This window comes from Microtus oregoni, unplaced genomic scaffold (genome assembly GCF_018167655.1).
Source record: "Microtus oregoni isolate MIOR12 unplaced genomic scaffold, Mior012 000014F_ref0000157, whole genome shotgun sequence".
Lineage (NCBI taxonomy): Eukaryota > Metazoa > Chordata > Mammalia > Rodentia > Cricetidae > Microtus > Microtus oregoni.
The window spans coordinates 39,143,820-39,160,630 of NW_024543073.1; the positions used below are offsets into that span (position 1 = coordinate 39,143,820).

The following is a 16,811-nucleotide window of genomic DNA, read 5'->3' on the forward strand; positions in this document are numbered from 1 at the left end:
CTAACTTCTGCCCTGTGCTTACTGTCCTCCAAGGAACGTTTATTTACTTTGGTGACCCTTCAAAGTTAATGAGCTAAGGAAGGATTATTAGCCAGAGAGGCAACACTCTCAAGGGTGCCATGATTTCCTAAATCTTGAACCAAGCAGGGAGTCTATCCTAATACCTTCTCACAACTGATCTCCACAGACTTGCACTTTGTGGTTTAGGGAGCATTCCAAATACTTTAGCCCAATTCTGAGTTATTCTGTAGCACACGAAGTAGGTGACATCAGTTTCTATTAATTATATCATCTAACTGCTGCTTTTTTCTCCTCTTCATTTTCATCAGGCAAAAACAAAAGAAGAAAGGAAAGAGAAATGTGGTGAGGATGAGGACACAGTCCCCTCTGAGTACCGGTTAAAGCCAGCTGTGGTAAGCTTTCCGCAGAGCAGGACTTCACAGTCCCCTCTGAGTACAGGTTAAAGCCAGCTGTAGTAAGCCTTCCGCAGAACAGGACTTCACAGTCCCCTCTGAGTACAGGTTAAAGCCAGCTGTGGAAAGCTTTCCGCAGAACAGGACTTCTAAAGCAGTCATTAAAGGTCTAACCTATTTCACTGTTTGGAAGGAGGAGAAAACATTTTCTAAATTGTGAAATTTCATGTTCAAGACCTAAACAGTGTTTAAAATACAAAAATGATTTTTATCCCCATCCTGTTTTGGAGAATTGAGGCAGGCTTTCGGAGGAGCCTTGACTAGCCCCGAACTCCCTCAGTAGGTAGTGGAGACTGCTTTCAGTTCCTGATCCCCTCTAGCTCACTAGGTAGGTAGTGGAGGCTGTCCTTGAGCTCCTGATCCCCCCCGAACTCACTTGGTAGATAGTGGAGACTGTCCTTGAGCTCCTGATCCCCCCGAACTCACTTGGTAGGTAGTGGAGGCTGTCCTGAGCTCCTGATCCCCCCGAACTTACTTGGTAGTGGAGACTGTCCTTGAGCTCCTGTTCCCCCCCCCCCCCCCCCATACTCACTAAACTCACTCAGTAGGTAGTGGAGACTGTCCTTGAACTCCTGGTCCCCTCTAGCTTCCAACTGCTGGGATCACAATCTTGATCCTACATACTCAGCTCCAAGGGGTAGCCAGATGACTTAGTGGGTAGACATGCTTGTCACAAAGATTGACTACTTAAGTTTGAGCCCTGGAAGCCCATGGGATATGAAACGAACTAACCCTGCTCTCCCATACACACAGTAAATACTCAAAACCAACCCATTGACACAATTGTACTATTCTTGTAAAAGTCTTTTTTGTTTCTTTGTTTTTAATTTTGTTTTTTTTTTTACCTTTTTGCCTTAGCAAACAATAAATCTTTCAGTAACTTGTAATGAAAAACAAATGGTAGCATCCTTAGAAGTGTTTGGACTTTTGAACAGATTCCTGTGTTGGTACTTACAGAAATTAAATCTAAAACTAATTCACTCAAGTATAATAATAAAAAAAATAAGCTTACATCTTACATCCTGGGTTTGCCTCAAACTAACATAAGAGGGGACATGAAAGCAAATTTTTCTATTTTATCTCCAATAAATTTCTAATTTTATTTTCAGGATAAAGATGGAAGACCACTACTGCCAGAGCCTGAAGAAAAGTCTAAGGTTGGAAAATAAGATTTCCCTAACACTTACAGATAACAGAAATCTATAGTGTAAATTAGGATCTTTTTAAAAGATCACATATCACACACAACCTAGTACTGAGGCAAATTCTGGTGGTAGCTCAAGGCTGAGGCCTCTGCTCTTTTACATATATTTTAATGATGGTTTCTCTTTTTTTTTTTTTTTTTTTTTTTTTTTTTTTTTTTTTTTTTTTTTTTTTTTTTAGTTTTTTCGAGACAGGGTTTCTCTGTAGCTTTGGAGCCTGTCCTGGCACTAGCTCTTGTAGACCAGGCTGGCCTCGAACTCACAGAGATCCACCTGCCTCTGCCTCCCGAGTGCTGGGATTAAAGGCGTGCGCCACCACTGCCCGGCTTTAATGATGGTTTCTCATTAAGCAGCATTACCAATCGTTAAGAGTTAATATATCATTTTAGCATTTAATTTAGAATTGTATATAGTAACTGTGTGAAATACTCTAACAGTTTTATATTGCCTTAAATATACATAGTTTCCAGTCATGATGACACCAATCAGCATTTTTAATCACCTGCTATACGCTTAACACTGCTCCAAGTGCTTTTCTTTTTTCTCCATTTTCTTTTCTTCTCCGTTTCATTTTTAATGAGCCATCGGGTAGAGTTAACATTGCTTGCATGAGCCCATTAGAGCATCTCAGTAGATATGCCACTAGAGAAAAATAGCCTCCTGTGTTCTGACGCCTGGTAGACCAGGTGTTAACTACCAGTAGCTCCTTAAAGAGTTCAGTGGCTTCCTGCCCTGCTCTTCCATCTGGGATGGAATGCTGGTGAGCTCAGTCTTGTGCAGGTAACTGAACTTAAGCCACTGTGAGCTCATGAGTTGTAGCAACCATGTTTTTTGTAGAAAAGCACACTCCTCCACTTCCTCTCTTTCTGCTCTGTCTTCCTTTTCACTCTAGGGTATTTTCATAGAATCCCTGCATTGACTGGCTTTGCTGGAAGAAACAGAGCTCTTAAGCTTTCCTGACAGAAGCCGTTTTCAATCCTCTCCAACTTTTCCTCCCTTCCCTTTCCTAGGTTATAGGAAATGAGTACATGAATGGTGTTTACTCTGCTTTATTCTGAAAGGAAGTCGTTAAGGACTAGGAAATTATGAATAGTCACTTTTAAAACTGCAATTCTTCTTTAAAACAGGATATCTTATTTGAATAAGGTCTACAGCAATTCCTTTTGTTACTTTGAAAAGTGACTTACTCTACCTTTTTAATAATTAAAACTTTATTGAAAAGTACTTGTAAATATAAAATCATCCCAAAGTCTGCCCCTCTCCATGGACTTGTGTGTGGTTCCTGGAGCCGACCTGTCAGGTGGGTAGGAAACCTTTGTGCTTTCACAGTGGCGAGTATTCTGTTCTTGTGTACCTTGCTTTTCTTACATCGATAAATGAAGAATACACTTTATCAAGCTAACTTTTGTTTTTAGATAATACAGTGCAGATAAACTATATCAACCAAGGGGGGAAAATGCTTTTACAGAGCACAGCGTCTTCCTAACACAGCTTTTCTTGTTATAGCAGTTGAGTGAAGCAGAGCTGATAGGGCAGCTTTCAGAAGATTTCGGCCGATCCACATATCAGGACAAACCATCTGTACCAGCTGAGAAAACAGAAGTATGCTTCTTATAATGTCTTAGGGGGTTTAATGTCCATTCTTACTCTGAAAATGTGTGAAGCCAAAGTTCTTATTACATAGAGAAGCTGATTTTAAAAGCCCATGGGCCACGTTTTGTACATGATGCTTACATCTTGCTTCTTTCTTGATGTATTTTCTGTTGCCCTCCTCACCCTAGTATTCCTAAAGTTTAAACCCTGCAGTCATTCCTTCAGGAAAATGCTTCTATCTGAGCTTTCCTTTTCATTGTTTCTAGTGAGCTGGTTTAAATAAAATTGCCACACCTCTCAGTTCTTCCCATCCTTCCTGAAGGATGTTTCTAGTTACATCATTCCTCTGCTCCAAACCTGAACTTTGCACTTCCTATGAACTGATTCTGTTCATGCCCTTAGTATATGCTTGCCACCATGGCTTCCCTTCCACCATGCTTACTGCATCACTGTTTTACTCAATGGGAAGGCTCTGCAAAATGACCTTTTGTTATTGGTGCTTTCCTTCCCTTGATCACTACACCCCTTACTAAAAGGAATTCTCACGGCAGTTCTTATACTGGTGCTTCTCCACCCTAACATCTATCAATGTACAGTCTTAAGGATGATGAGAGTACACTTTGGCATGGCTCTTTCTCCCGGGTGCTTTGCTAAAGTGTCTGGATTAAAAGCATTTGAAAATTACTGGGACCTTGCCTCTAGAATTCCTCATTGCATTGTGGTGAGAGTCTAAGAATATATATTCCTCAAAAGATCTCCAGTACCGCTGAGGCTACAGGTCCAGGGACCACTCTGAAACTCCTATTCAGTATCATTCCTTACATTCATGCATAGATTTGTAACTGCTGTATGCTCTCGGATCAGTCCTTGAGATGTTGTGTGTATTTTCAATGTTCTCCTTTCACACATGTGAAACTGAGTCTGCCAGTTGCTATTACAGTTACTGAAGAGGTTTTTTTTTTTAACATGTCTTGGCATGCATATTGCTAAATAAGCATTCAAAAGAATCATGTTTACAACTTACATCTTGTAGTATGTAATTGAGCCACCATTATTCAGTTTTATTAGTCAGGTAGTTCTAAAGTTATTCAGAGTGCTTGCTTCTTTTCCCAGAAATCAAAGGACACATCCCCTACCGTGTCTGAGACTGTGCCTCAGGCCTCCATGTGCAGTATTCAGGCGGCACCACCCAAAACAGCCTCAACGGTGAGTGATGCCCTTAGCACTGAAAGGGTCTTGAGCAAGCTCTGTTCTCTCTCTCCCCACTCTCTACTGTGTGTCGCCCTAATATTATGCCAAGAAAATGAAGTGAGAGCTCATGCAGAATTGATATTTATTGTTCCTTGGGTTTCAGGGCTGTGCCAGAAACCTCATCTGTACTTAACTTTAATTCAGGTGCTGCCTGCGGCTTTGCTTTTCTTTTCTGAACCTCCAATAGTCTACAGTCCTCCAATAATCCGTGCATTCTGAAGTTTGACAGAAAGGCTGGTGCCATATTTCTTCCTGGCTTTGCATTCAAATCATGACCAGGATCCTGACCCTCCCTTCCCCTTTGGAGGAAAGATGGCAGCATCCCTCTGCCTGGCCTTTATTGTTTCTTGTCTTCTAATTTTTGAATGAAGTGTGATATTTGACTAAGTCCATGTTTAATTTTGATTACTAAGGGTTTCATTTCTATTCTCTGACGACTCAGAGGTCACTGCTCCACTCTTAAAAATCTGAATCCTGAATGAGTAGCCTTCCTCTTACAGGACACATGTACTCCAGATCTTGCATAGTATCTTCTCGTTATTGTCTGTAGGAGTAAAGATTCATGCTTCCCAGGGATTCCTTAACTGACGTGCATTTCCTGCTAGTCTCATCATTCGATGTTGATAAGGACACTGTAAAGTCTTTCCTGATCACTGTCATGTATAGGTGAGGACTGCCAGGCTTTATGTTGACCTTGAGCAGCTTTCCTGTTATCCTGGTCCTTAACTGGGATGAGAATGAGAAATATGGTCCTCCTCTTGGATATCCTCCAGGCTTGTATAGATATGAGCCAGACCTCAAGTTATGACACAGTCTGGACTTTTCTGTATGGAGAACTTCAGATGGAGCATAGATGAAGGAATCTTCTTTTCTAGGAATTTACAAAGGCAGAGTCACACTGAGAATAAGAATAACATATCCCATGGAAACCAGTGTGGCAAAAATTAAAGTTTTTGGTGTGCTTGGGATATGTTCATTTAGATGGTTTAGAGAACTGTACAATAATAATACTAAAAAAAAACCGTTAATGAATGGTGCTTATTCAGGTTAAGTGTGGTGTATTGTTTTCTATTTGTGAAAAGCGTTCTGACCAGGAGACATTCAAATAATTTTTAATAATCACTAAGGAACATTTATGATGCATCGTTTGGAAAGCCAGAACCTGTTCTCTCACTTGGTCCATACCTGATTTCTTCATTTCCCTTTACATGCCTCATCTGTGCTTCTTGTTTATTTGTTGGAATGTTGGCATAGCCAAATCTGGCTGATAGCATCATGGAGTTAGCACATTTCATTCTGAATATCAAGAATCAAGTAGGTCATTGTCATTCTGCACTGAGGACAGTCAGTCACAAACAGGAAGATCCTGAGTCAACTGTTAGTCATGTGATTAGTGAAAGTGCCAGGGAACAAACATGTGCCTCCTCCCCAGGGCCTGGCCAAACTTGGTGAGAGATCCTGCCTTCTTTCCCTTCTGTCAGCTTCGGTTATCTTTATTTTCTGGGTCAAAATTCCAGCTGGATCTTTTAAGGTTTTTAGTATTAGTATATAAATTGCATACACAGTTTTTAATAAAAGAAACTTCCTTTAATTTTTTAACATTCTTAACGTTTTAAAACCTCCATTCTAATGATATTGATGGTTCACATTATTAAAGATTACAGAGACCTGAAATGAGCATGAGCCTTTCTAAATTGGTAAGGATGAATAACAACTTAGGTTTACCCTCTGTGTCCTTGCAGAAGGACATGGTGCCCGATGATGCTGTAGAAACCTTGGCTGGAAGCCTAGGGAAAAGGGAAACAAGTCCAGAAGATGAAAAACCTGTGGTGGATAAAGTTAAGGTAATGGCAGCTCAAATGCTTCTACAAAATGACATATTAACCATGCCTCCCTACTTTCTAATAAGTTAAAACTTTGCTTTTAAAAATATGTCTGTAAGCCGGGCGGTGGTGGTGCATGCCTTTAATCCCAGCACTCGGGAGGCAGAGGCAGGCGGATCTCTGTGAGTTCGAGACCAGCCTGGTCTACAAAGGGAGTTCCAGGACAGGCTCCAAAGCCACAGAGAAACCCTGTCTTGAAAAAACAAAAAAAAAAAAAAAAAAAAAATAAATGTCTGTAAAGCATGCTCAGTCTTTCTTTGATACTGCACATATCCTCTTTAGTAAGCTAATCCTTAGGAAGTGCTAATGTTGATCCACTCCAGTGGCTAGGTAGCATACCTGTGTCCAAGTTTGTGAATCCCCATCTTTGTCTACCTGTATTCATCCTTTTTCCTAAGAAAAGTAGCATGTGCTTAGTACTCCTTCCAACCTTCCCTTAGCCCAGCAACCTGCTAACCTGAAAACAGTGTTTAAGTTTAAGCTGTTGACGATATGTTAAACAACGGCCATATGCATGTTTGAAGCTAACAACAAATTACCTCAAATTTAAGATCTGAGGAATGCGTTGTATAGGAGGAGATACTAATCCTAAAAATTACTTCTTGTTTTTAGGAGAAAGCTAAAGAAAAAGACCTTGAGAAACTTGGTGAAAAAGAAGAAACAATTCCTCCTGACTATAGACTAGAAGAGGTCAAGGTAAGCAGATGAGTAGTATCCCATTTTGTTTCCTAACTGAATGTTATGTACATAAAAAGGGGGCTGAGAGCAGATCTGGAATATAAACTTCCCATTTCTTTATGTTCTGACCCTCAGTTGTATTGTTGCTAACACTATGTTAGAATACCAGATAAGGAACTAAAACATATTCTTTTAAAATTTGTTAATTTTAACTTTGTGTGTGTGTGTATCCTGAATTTATGCCTTTTCCCATTCTTCTCTTTCCTCTTCTCCTTCAAATTCATAGCCTCTTTTGGTTTATTATTGTCACATATGCAAACATACACACATACATATAAGTTAATATATAAATAAATCTAATGAGTTCATTTAGTGATGCTTGTCTATATGTTTGTTTTTAGGGCTTAGCACTTGGTTTGGATAAGCAATTGTTGAGCTCATCCCTGGGGAATATTCTTTCTACCCCTCAGCATTAATTAGCCCCTATAATTCTTCATCTAGAGATGGGACTCCTTGAAATTTCTCTCTTCCACATTAGGAAGTCAGCTGATATTGTCATTGTTCAAGTCTTGTTTAGGCAACCATATTGTTGAGATTTCATGAGTGCAGCTTCCCTGTCATATACAGAAGATGCAGCTCTGCAGCAGAGATCCTGCATTTTGGTCAGTTGTAGCTTTTTGTAACAGTCCCCATCCGCTGCAACAAGAGATTCTTTGATGAGGGATGAGAGGTACACTTATCTGTGGAGATAAGGATTACTGTTAAGAGCTCAGTTAAGATTGATACAAGTAACATATGAACTTAACAGCTTCTATTTGGGAATATATATACAAAAATAGATATGCACACAGTAATAATTGATGAAAAAGGCTACAAGTTTGAAGGAGAGTGAGGAGTGATTTATGGGAGTGTTTGAAGGGAGAAAAGGAAAGGGAGAGAGATGTTGTAATTAAAATAAAATATCAAAACCAATCAGAGAATGCAGTTAAAGGAAATAATGGTTTGTGAGATTTGCAGTAATAGCCATGGATATCCGTCAGCCATGGATACTCGGCTGTGTTTATGATACCAGTCAGAAATTCTTTCCTATGTGTCAAGACTTAAGTCCAACTAGAAAGCTGATATGCATCATCGAGATATGTATCACCACTTTACCTTTAGGAATATCTTGTCATACTAGTCCCTGTAGTTCATACCCTTCACATCTGGGTAGTGCACCTTCAAATACAGCAGAAGCTAGTTCCCAGGGAGGGGCTTCCGGGCCAATTCATCCAAGTCCTGTGTCCAAAGTTGTAGTGGTGTCAGCAACAGGGGCTTACCTTCAAATTCTGAGAGGCAGCCAACGGTGACAGCAATAAAGAATAAAATATATTAAGTAGGCTTTTCTTCCTTTAATATAAAGGAAACCTAGCATCTAGGCTACCAAATATTTTCCCTTTAGACATGTGGTTTCTTATAGTACCCCAAATATGGGGCTATTAATTTGCAGATTAAACAGATAAACAAAACCCAACATGTACAATTACTTCCTTTGCAGAAAACTTTTTAATCCTTAAATATAAGTTGAAGACATGAGAACTTGTTAAGCACTGAGTAAAGTGATAAGTTGACCTGTCCTCTTCATACTGAAAAGACAGGATGTATAGAACAAGTAACCAATGGAGAGACCCCGTTATGATCAGTTTCATTGTGCATTTTAAACAGAGCAGACACATAGGCAGTTGAATAAATAGTCATCTTCACGCCACGCCACTAGCAGGAAAGTTCAAGTGTACTTTAATTGCAGTCATGAGAAGCTGAATTCATAGTTCTCAGCCATCTACAGCTCAAGATCTTACACTGAATTCTCCTTAAAGTTTTTTTATTCTGGACACTTCTGGATTTTATATTGCAACCAAAAGTGATAGAGTTTCTATTATTCGCAGCTTTTATGTACATTGTTTTAATTCTTCTGGGTATTTTCAAGGACACAAATCTATCTGTCTCTGATCCTAGTTCCATAGAAGCAGGCCGTGTGCAGTTAACTCAGTAGGAAGCTGCCTTCACTGAATCTTAGCAGTGCTACTTCAGGGCCCCTTTATTTAGTGCTAGTTTTGTCCTCTGACCTTATCTCACATTGTTAGTAACACATTGCTTTGTCACATTTCCAGGTTGCTGGCTTGACTTCTTGTTTCATTAGCTCGGCTCACATTAGAAAGGGTCTGCTCTCTGAGGTCAGACTCAAATTTCCCCTTCCTGCCACCAGATGATAAGGCAGTAGAAGGTGGATTTCAATTTTAATGCATAGCACAGGAGCTCCCAGGGTCCCATGCCTCACTTGTGATCTTTACTGCCTTTTCAGGTGAAACATGGTCTGGAAATAGTAGATTCCTCCTTTAAAAAAGGGCCAAACCTAAAAGTGAATTCAGAGGGCGGGAAGAGGCTCGTGTTAACTATAAGAAAGCAGCAGATCAGATAAACAATTACACAACACATTTGAAATACAGAAAACAAAGCAAAACATTTTGATCACTTTTCTAGGAGAAATCTTTGTCCACACTGATTTATTTTTGTACATGTAAATAAATGGAATTTATCATTTATTTATAGGTATTTTACTAAAGATTATTGTTATTATTTATTATTATTACGGTTTTGTTCTGTTATTCAAAAGTGCTACTTAAAACCACATATGAAGCTTAGCATATCTAAGTACTAAATTTGAGTGCTCCACCCAAACACAAGCTCTCTGAGGGTTGGAACTTCAGCTGACTTTGTATTATGGTCCCAGTGTTCCTTTATAAATAAGAGGTTTGCTGACACACCTCTGAAACGTACTGCTTTAGTAGTTCACGTGTGTGTGTATGTGTGTGTGTGTGTGTGTGTGTGTGTGTGTGTGTGTATTTCTGTTCTTCTGGGTCACAAGCCACATTGACTGTGCTGTTAGACTCCGTGGCCAAGGAAGGTTTGATGCATATAAGTTGGCTGTGGATATGAACTGAATTACAGTGGATATATTCTCTATTACAATAATGATTCTTTAATGAATGAGCTGTGTTAAAATATATAGTAGGTTTAGCCTGTTCATTCCTTGTCTAGTGTATAGGTTCCGTGTTTGAGATAACATGTAAAATAATTAATGTTATGTTTTCACTATGAATAGGATAAGGATGGAAAACCACTCCGGCCAGAAGAGTCCACAGAACAACTTTCAGTAAGCAATGTGCTTCTCTGAGTTTGTCTTCTGTGGCTGCTACTGCTAATCTGGGAAGGGCATAGCTTTCCCATTTAGTGAGTTTATCAGATGCGACAATGGTGAATAACAAAGAGGAAGTATGCCAGCATTGATTTTATTGTGTTTTCTGTTTTTTGCAGCCCTTGAGTAATGAGCTCCTTCTTGATGCCTTGTCTCAGGACTTCTCCAGTCCGGCAAACATATCGTCTCTTGTAAGTATGAAGCGCCTGGTCGAGAAATTTTCTCTTTTTGCCCTTTCTTTCTTTCTTTCTTTCCTTTCTTCCTTCCTTCCTTTCTCTCTTTCATTCTCTATTCCTTTCTTTCTTTCTCTAGTTTTTTTGAGTTTTATGTGTAGACCTTGGAACTGTAATACTGAACTGTGTCACCCCCCTCTCTGAGACACGTCTAAGCAGATTTGAGATAAGGCAATTTACTTTTTAAAATGTTCTTTTAGAAAGTTAACATTGTAAGTATAAAAATTATAGTTAACGAAATAGAAATAACTAAGTTTGGTAAATATCAAATAACAGGTTAGAAAATCATTTGGTACACTGTTACAAACTCTAGTGACAAAGTCTCATATATTGGCTTGTAAAATTCAAATAGAATGGAATAACTACTGTACATACCATCCTTGTTGGTCATCGTAAAATAGAACAGAAATTATAGGGAAAGTAGAATTTTTAAAATGTTCTCCAAATAATACTAAAATTAAGAAATAAATTCAGAATACACTACTGATAATAAAACAACATAAAATTAAATTTAAAAAAATAGTCAATGAAGTATTCATGTATTTCCCACCATTTGTCTTTAAAAATAAAACAAGGTAAATTTGATGAATCTGATATCTGTGGAATTTTAATTTCCCAAAGTAATAGTATGGACAGTAGGAAGTTTCAGCACTGAACACATGGCACAGAGCCACGGCCTCATTTCTAACTGACCAGAAGCTGTTCCTTTAGGTGGTTTGTAAAATACTAACAAGTGTACATGCATGTCAAAGATAAATTCTGTTTTTATATTTCAAAGCCAATTATTAGTTGGTTCTTATAAATATCAAATCTTTAAAAAGTACTGGTGAGTATAATAGAGGAAAACAATACAGAAACCTCAATTTAATGTAAAATTTAAATTTGATGTAACAGAAAGATGTAACAGGCATTACAAGAGTTAAACTGATTTGGGGGAAAATTGCACATAAAAATTTAAAGAAATTCTAGACAAAAATACAATCAGTACAATTCATAACATTTAAACAAAACAAAACTAAAGATAAAGGGAGAACTGTTCACAAATTCCTTCCACTAGACGTAAAGGGCTTGTTCTTCTAAACATCACTGTCTAGGTGATTCCTCTGTGACATTAGTATGTCCTGAGAAGGAGGACGTTCTGCAACGTTGCTTCTTACAAACAATCATTGTCACTTTAAAAATCTCATCAAATATGACAGTGTCAGTCAGTAAAGGTCACTTTAGTTGAAAGGTAAAAAAGTATTGGCATGCACTATAACAATTATTAAAGTCATTATTTGCAAAATCTTAGATATTCATTGACAAGGAAATTGGCAATATAGCATAGTAATATAGCCACTATCAATAATAAAGTAGCTATGTTCGTATGAAAGATTTATTTATAGGCCAGGTTTGGTGGTGTATGTCTCTAATCCCAGCAAGAGGCAAGTGGATGTCTGTGAGTTCAAGGCTAGTCTGGTGGACATAGTATGATCCTGTCTCAAAAACTGCCACAAGGCTGGAGAGTTTTCTCAGTGGTTAAGGTCTTTTAACCACTTGCTCTTGCAGAGTACCCAGGTTTAATTCTCAGAACCTACATGGTGTCTGTAACTATAGGGAAGGTATATGATGCCCACTTCTTTGCTTCACAGGCACCAGGAATATATATGGTGTATATATCTACATGCAGATAAAACATTCATATACATGGAATAAATAAATTTTGAAAACAAAACTATATATTTGATATTTAACATATATTCATGCTTTAAATAAAAACCTTGAAAGAGAGGCAATCCCTTTTGTTCACTGCCAAGAACAAAATGTTGAATATGACATAAGAAACTTTTCTAAAATTATAAAACTTTGATTTCTGTTAAAGGGAAAATCATTAGCAACAAATGTAAAGTAATTGACAAACATTCATAAGGAATGCCTGCATAGATTGTTGGTATGACTGTTATATAAAAGACATATATATGATATCATGTATGCTAGCTTCATGTTAAAAACAAATCAATAAATTTTATTAATAAGAGATTCTAAACTTACATAAAAAGCACAAAATAAAAAATGAATATAAAAATAAAGGCACAGAAATAGAAATATGTTTATCTAAGATGCATTCATTGTTCTCAATAAGTAATGACTATTCTTTTGTATAGTTAATAAATTATTTTGTCATTAAAATATCACTACAGTACCTTCTATAACTGAGTAAAATTATTCTAAAATGTATTAGAAAAGTTAATTTATAAAAATAAGAAACCATAAGTATTTTTAAATGTTTTAGGTGTTATTAACCCATTAAACATTTGGGGCTTTAGTACAGTAATGGTAAGTAAAAACTATAGTCCAAGAATTAACTTACAGCAGAGTGCACAGGAGTAAAATAAAAAATCAGTGTAGATGAGGAATGTAGCATACTAAAGGGAACCAGGGATAATTTGTTGCACATGGTGTAGATGAGGAATGTAGCATACTAAAGGGAACCAGGGATAATTTGTTGCACATCATTTAGAAGAAACCACCGCTGCTGGCTTAAGGCATATAACTCACTGTGCCTTTGGCAATTATCAGAAGTGAACACATAATATAAAAGTTTAATTATGTCAATAGCAAACAGGACTATGTCCATCGTTTTCAGCACTATGTATTCTTATTAGAATGTGCCAGTGCTGTGGATTTTTTAAGACTCATTTATTTAAAAAATGAAGTAAATGTTTCTTAATGGTATAAGAAAGTATTTTGAAATTTTAACATAAGAAATGATAAATATTTGCAGAGATAGTTTAAACATCACTTAAAATTACATAATTTATAAATATATTTTGGCATTGTACTTTGCTCTATTAATATATGCAGATTTTCCAGTCTTTTATATCAGTTAAAAATAAGTTTAAAAATTTCTCTTACATGGAATTCCTCTCATCAATGACTGTAATACCGAATATCACAATTTTTAAAGATCTAACTCTGTCTATCTGGAACTTCAGATATGAGACTGTGTTCCATCCTCTAACCTCCAAAGTCCTCCTCAATTTGGCACCCCCAGACCTCTGTCCATCTAAGGAAAATGGTCTCTAAGCTACTATCATAACTTTGATAGGTCTTTTCCCATTGGCACTTCCCATTACGTCTTGCCTTTGATCTTGAATTCATTTGAACAGAAGTTAAACTGCGAAAAAGATTTTTTTAAACACTCCCAAAAGACATGTCTATAACTTATATACAGCATAATTTAAAAATAATTTATTTTTTAATAACCCAGTGTCCAATAAACACATAAATAAGCCACAGAACTCTGAATAGATTGTTGGATGGCATTTAGAGTAACAAATGTGAAATAGAAAGAGGAAATCATTGGTTGGACAGATGTCTCAGTGGTTAAGAAAACATACAGTTTTTTTATTATATATTTTTATTTTTTAAAATTTCATTTTACATTCCAAACACAGTTTTTACCATCCCTTCTTCCTCCCCCTTCACCTCTCCACCTGAACACCCCCATCCACTTCTCTCAATGGGTAAGGGCTCCCATGGGGAGTCAACAAAGTCTGGTACATTATGTTGGGCCAGAACCAAGACCCTCCCCCCTGCATTAAGGCCAAGAATGGTATCCTATCATAGGGAATGTCCTCCAACAGGCTAGCTTGTATACAAAGGATAGATTCTGGTCCCACTGCCAGGGGTCTCTCAGATAGTCCAAGCTTCACCACTGTATCCCACATATGGAGGGCCAAGTTTGGTCCTATGAAGGCTCCACAGCTGTGGGTCTATAGTTAATGAGTTTTCAAGAACTTGATAGAGCTGTCTCTGTAGATTTCTCCATCATGATCTTGACCACTCTTGCTCCACGCTTTGACTAGATTCCTGAAGCTCAGCCTGGTGCTTGATTGTGGATCTCAGCATCTGGTTCCATCAGTTACTGAATGAAGACTCTATGATGATAGTTGGGGTATTCACCTATCTGATTACAGGGGAAGGCCAGTTCAGGCACCCTCTCCATACTGATAGGAGTCTTTAACTGGAGTCATCCTTGTAGATTCTTGGGAATTGCCCTGGCCTGGTTTTTCCCTAACCCCATAGTGACTCTCTCTATCAAGATCTCTTTTCATTGCTCTCCTACTCTGTCCCTCTCCCTGCTCAACCATCCCATTCTCTCGTGTTCTCATCTCCCACCCCCTTCCATTTACTGCCTCCAACCCTAGTTTACAATTTCCTCTAATTCCCCTTCGCAGGGCAATTCATGTGTCTCTCCTAGGGTCATCCTTGTTCCCTAGCTTCTCTGGGGCTATAGACTGTAGTCTGGTTATCCTTGGTTTTACACCTAATATCCACTTATGAGTGAGTACATACCATGTTTATCTTTCTGAGTCTGGATTACCTCACTCAGGATGGTTTTTTTCTAGTTCCATCAATTTGCCTGCAAATTTCATGATGTCATTGTTTTTGACAGCTGAGTAATATTCCATTATGTAAACGTATCACAGTTTCTTCATACATTGTTCAATTGAGGGACATGTGGGTTGTTTCCAGGTTCTGGCTATTATAAATAATACTCCTATGAATATTGTTGAGCAAGTGTCCTTGTGGTATGATTGAGCATCCTTTAGGTATATGCCCAGCAGTGGTATTGCTGGGTGTTGAGGTAGGTTGATTCCCAGTTTTCTGAGAAACCACCATACTGATTTCCAAAGTGGTGGTACAAGTTTGCACTCCCACCAGCAGTGGAGGAGTATTCCACTGACTCCACATCCTCTCCAACGTAAGCTGTCATCAGTATTTTTGATCTTAGCCATTCTGATGGGTGTAAGATGGTATCTCAGAGTCATTTTGATTTGCATTTCCCTGATGATTAAGGATGTTGAGCAATTCCTTAAATGTCTTTTAGCCATCTGAGATTTTGCTGAGAATTCTGTGTAGCTCTAAACCCCATTTTTAATTGGATTATTTTGTATTGTGATGTCTAGTTTCTTGAGTTCTTTATGTATTTGGGAGATCAGCCTTCTGACAGATGTGGGGGAAAATCTTTGCCCATTCTGTAGGCTGTCTTTTAGTCTTATTCACCATGTCCTTTGCCTTACCCCAAAAACTCTACCCAGACACTCCTACAGCTGATAAACACCTTCAATAATGTGGCGGGATACAAGACTAACTAAAAAAAAAAAATTCAGTGCCCTTCCTATATAAAAATGATAAACAGACTGAGAAAGAAGTTGGAGAAATATCACCCTTTACAATATCCACAAGTGTAAAACATCTTGGGATAACACTAACCAAACAAGTGAAAAACCTGTATGACAAGAACTTTAAATCTCTAAAGAAAGAAATTTAAGAAGATATCAGAAAATGGAAAGATCTTCCATACACTTGGATAGGTAGGATCAACATTAAAAAAACAGCAATCTCACCAAAAGCAATCTAAAGGTTCAGTGCAGTCCCCATTAAAATCACAACACAATTCTTCACAGACCTTGAAAGAACAATATTCAATTTTATATGGAAAAACAAAAACCCAGAATAGCTAAAACAGTCCTGTCCTGAGGGACTTCCAGAGGCATCACCATCCCTGACTTCAAGCTCTACTATAGAGCTATAGTGATAAAAAAAAAATCTTGATATTAGCATAAAAACAGACATGTGGATCAATGAAATAGAATCAAAGACCCTGACATTAATCCACACACCTATGAACACCCTATTTTTGACAAAGAAGCCAAAATGGTACAATGGAAAAAGGAAAGCATCTTTAACAAATGGTGCTGGTGTAACTGGATGTCAATGTGTAGAAGAATGCAAATAGATCCAAATCGATCACCATGTACAAAACTCAAGTACAAATGGATCAAGGACCTCAACACAAATAGAAGAGAAAGTGGGATGTAGCCTTGAACTCAGTGGCACAGGAGACAACTTCCTAAATATAACCCCAGTAGCAAAGACACTGAGAGCAATAACCAATAAATGGGACTTCCTAAAAGAGCACATACTGTTCTGTCAGAGGACCCAAATTCAGTTCCCAGCACCCACAAAATGCCTCACAACCTTATGTAACTACAGCTCCAGGAGACCTAAGGACCACTTATGACTTTCATGGGCAACTGTATTCATATACACATACAGCCTTATAGATACACATACTTACATGTAATTAATAATAAAAATAGATCTAAGAATATAAAAATGAAAAATTGTAAAAATACAATAGAAGTGGAAATGAAAAAATAGTGATTTAAAGATTGCTACAAGGTATGCATTTGAATAAAGGGACTAAGCAACCA

At 37.8% G+C, this 16,811-nt stretch overlaps 1 protein-coding gene across 9 annotated transcripts in view; it reads left to right on the forward strand.

Moving 5' to 3' along the window:
* Cast (calpastatin) overlaps positions 1-16,811 on the forward strand; it is a 99,016-nt gene that overhangs the window by 70,335 nt on the left and 11,870 nt on the right. For 8 of the 9 annotated variants that reach the window (XM_041663347.1, XM_041663351.1, XM_041663352.1 and 5 more), the window contains 8 exons: positions 330-413; positions 1,583-1,630; positions 3,182-3,277; positions 4,382-4,474; positions 6,262-6,363; positions 7,015-7,098; positions 10,223-10,273; positions 10,435-10,506. In XM_041663347.1, coding sequence (XP_041519281.1) covers positions 330-413; positions 1,583-1,630; positions 3,182-3,277; positions 4,382-4,474; positions 6,262-6,363; positions 7,015-7,098; positions 10,223-10,273; positions 10,435-10,506 — 630 coding nt within the window. The remainder of the gene's footprint in view (positions 1-329; positions 414-1,582; positions 1,631-3,181; positions 3,278-4,381; positions 4,475-6,261; positions 6,364-7,014; positions 7,099-10,222; positions 10,274-10,434; positions 10,507-16,811) is intronic. The other variant, XM_041663349.1, reaches the window with a different exon arrangement.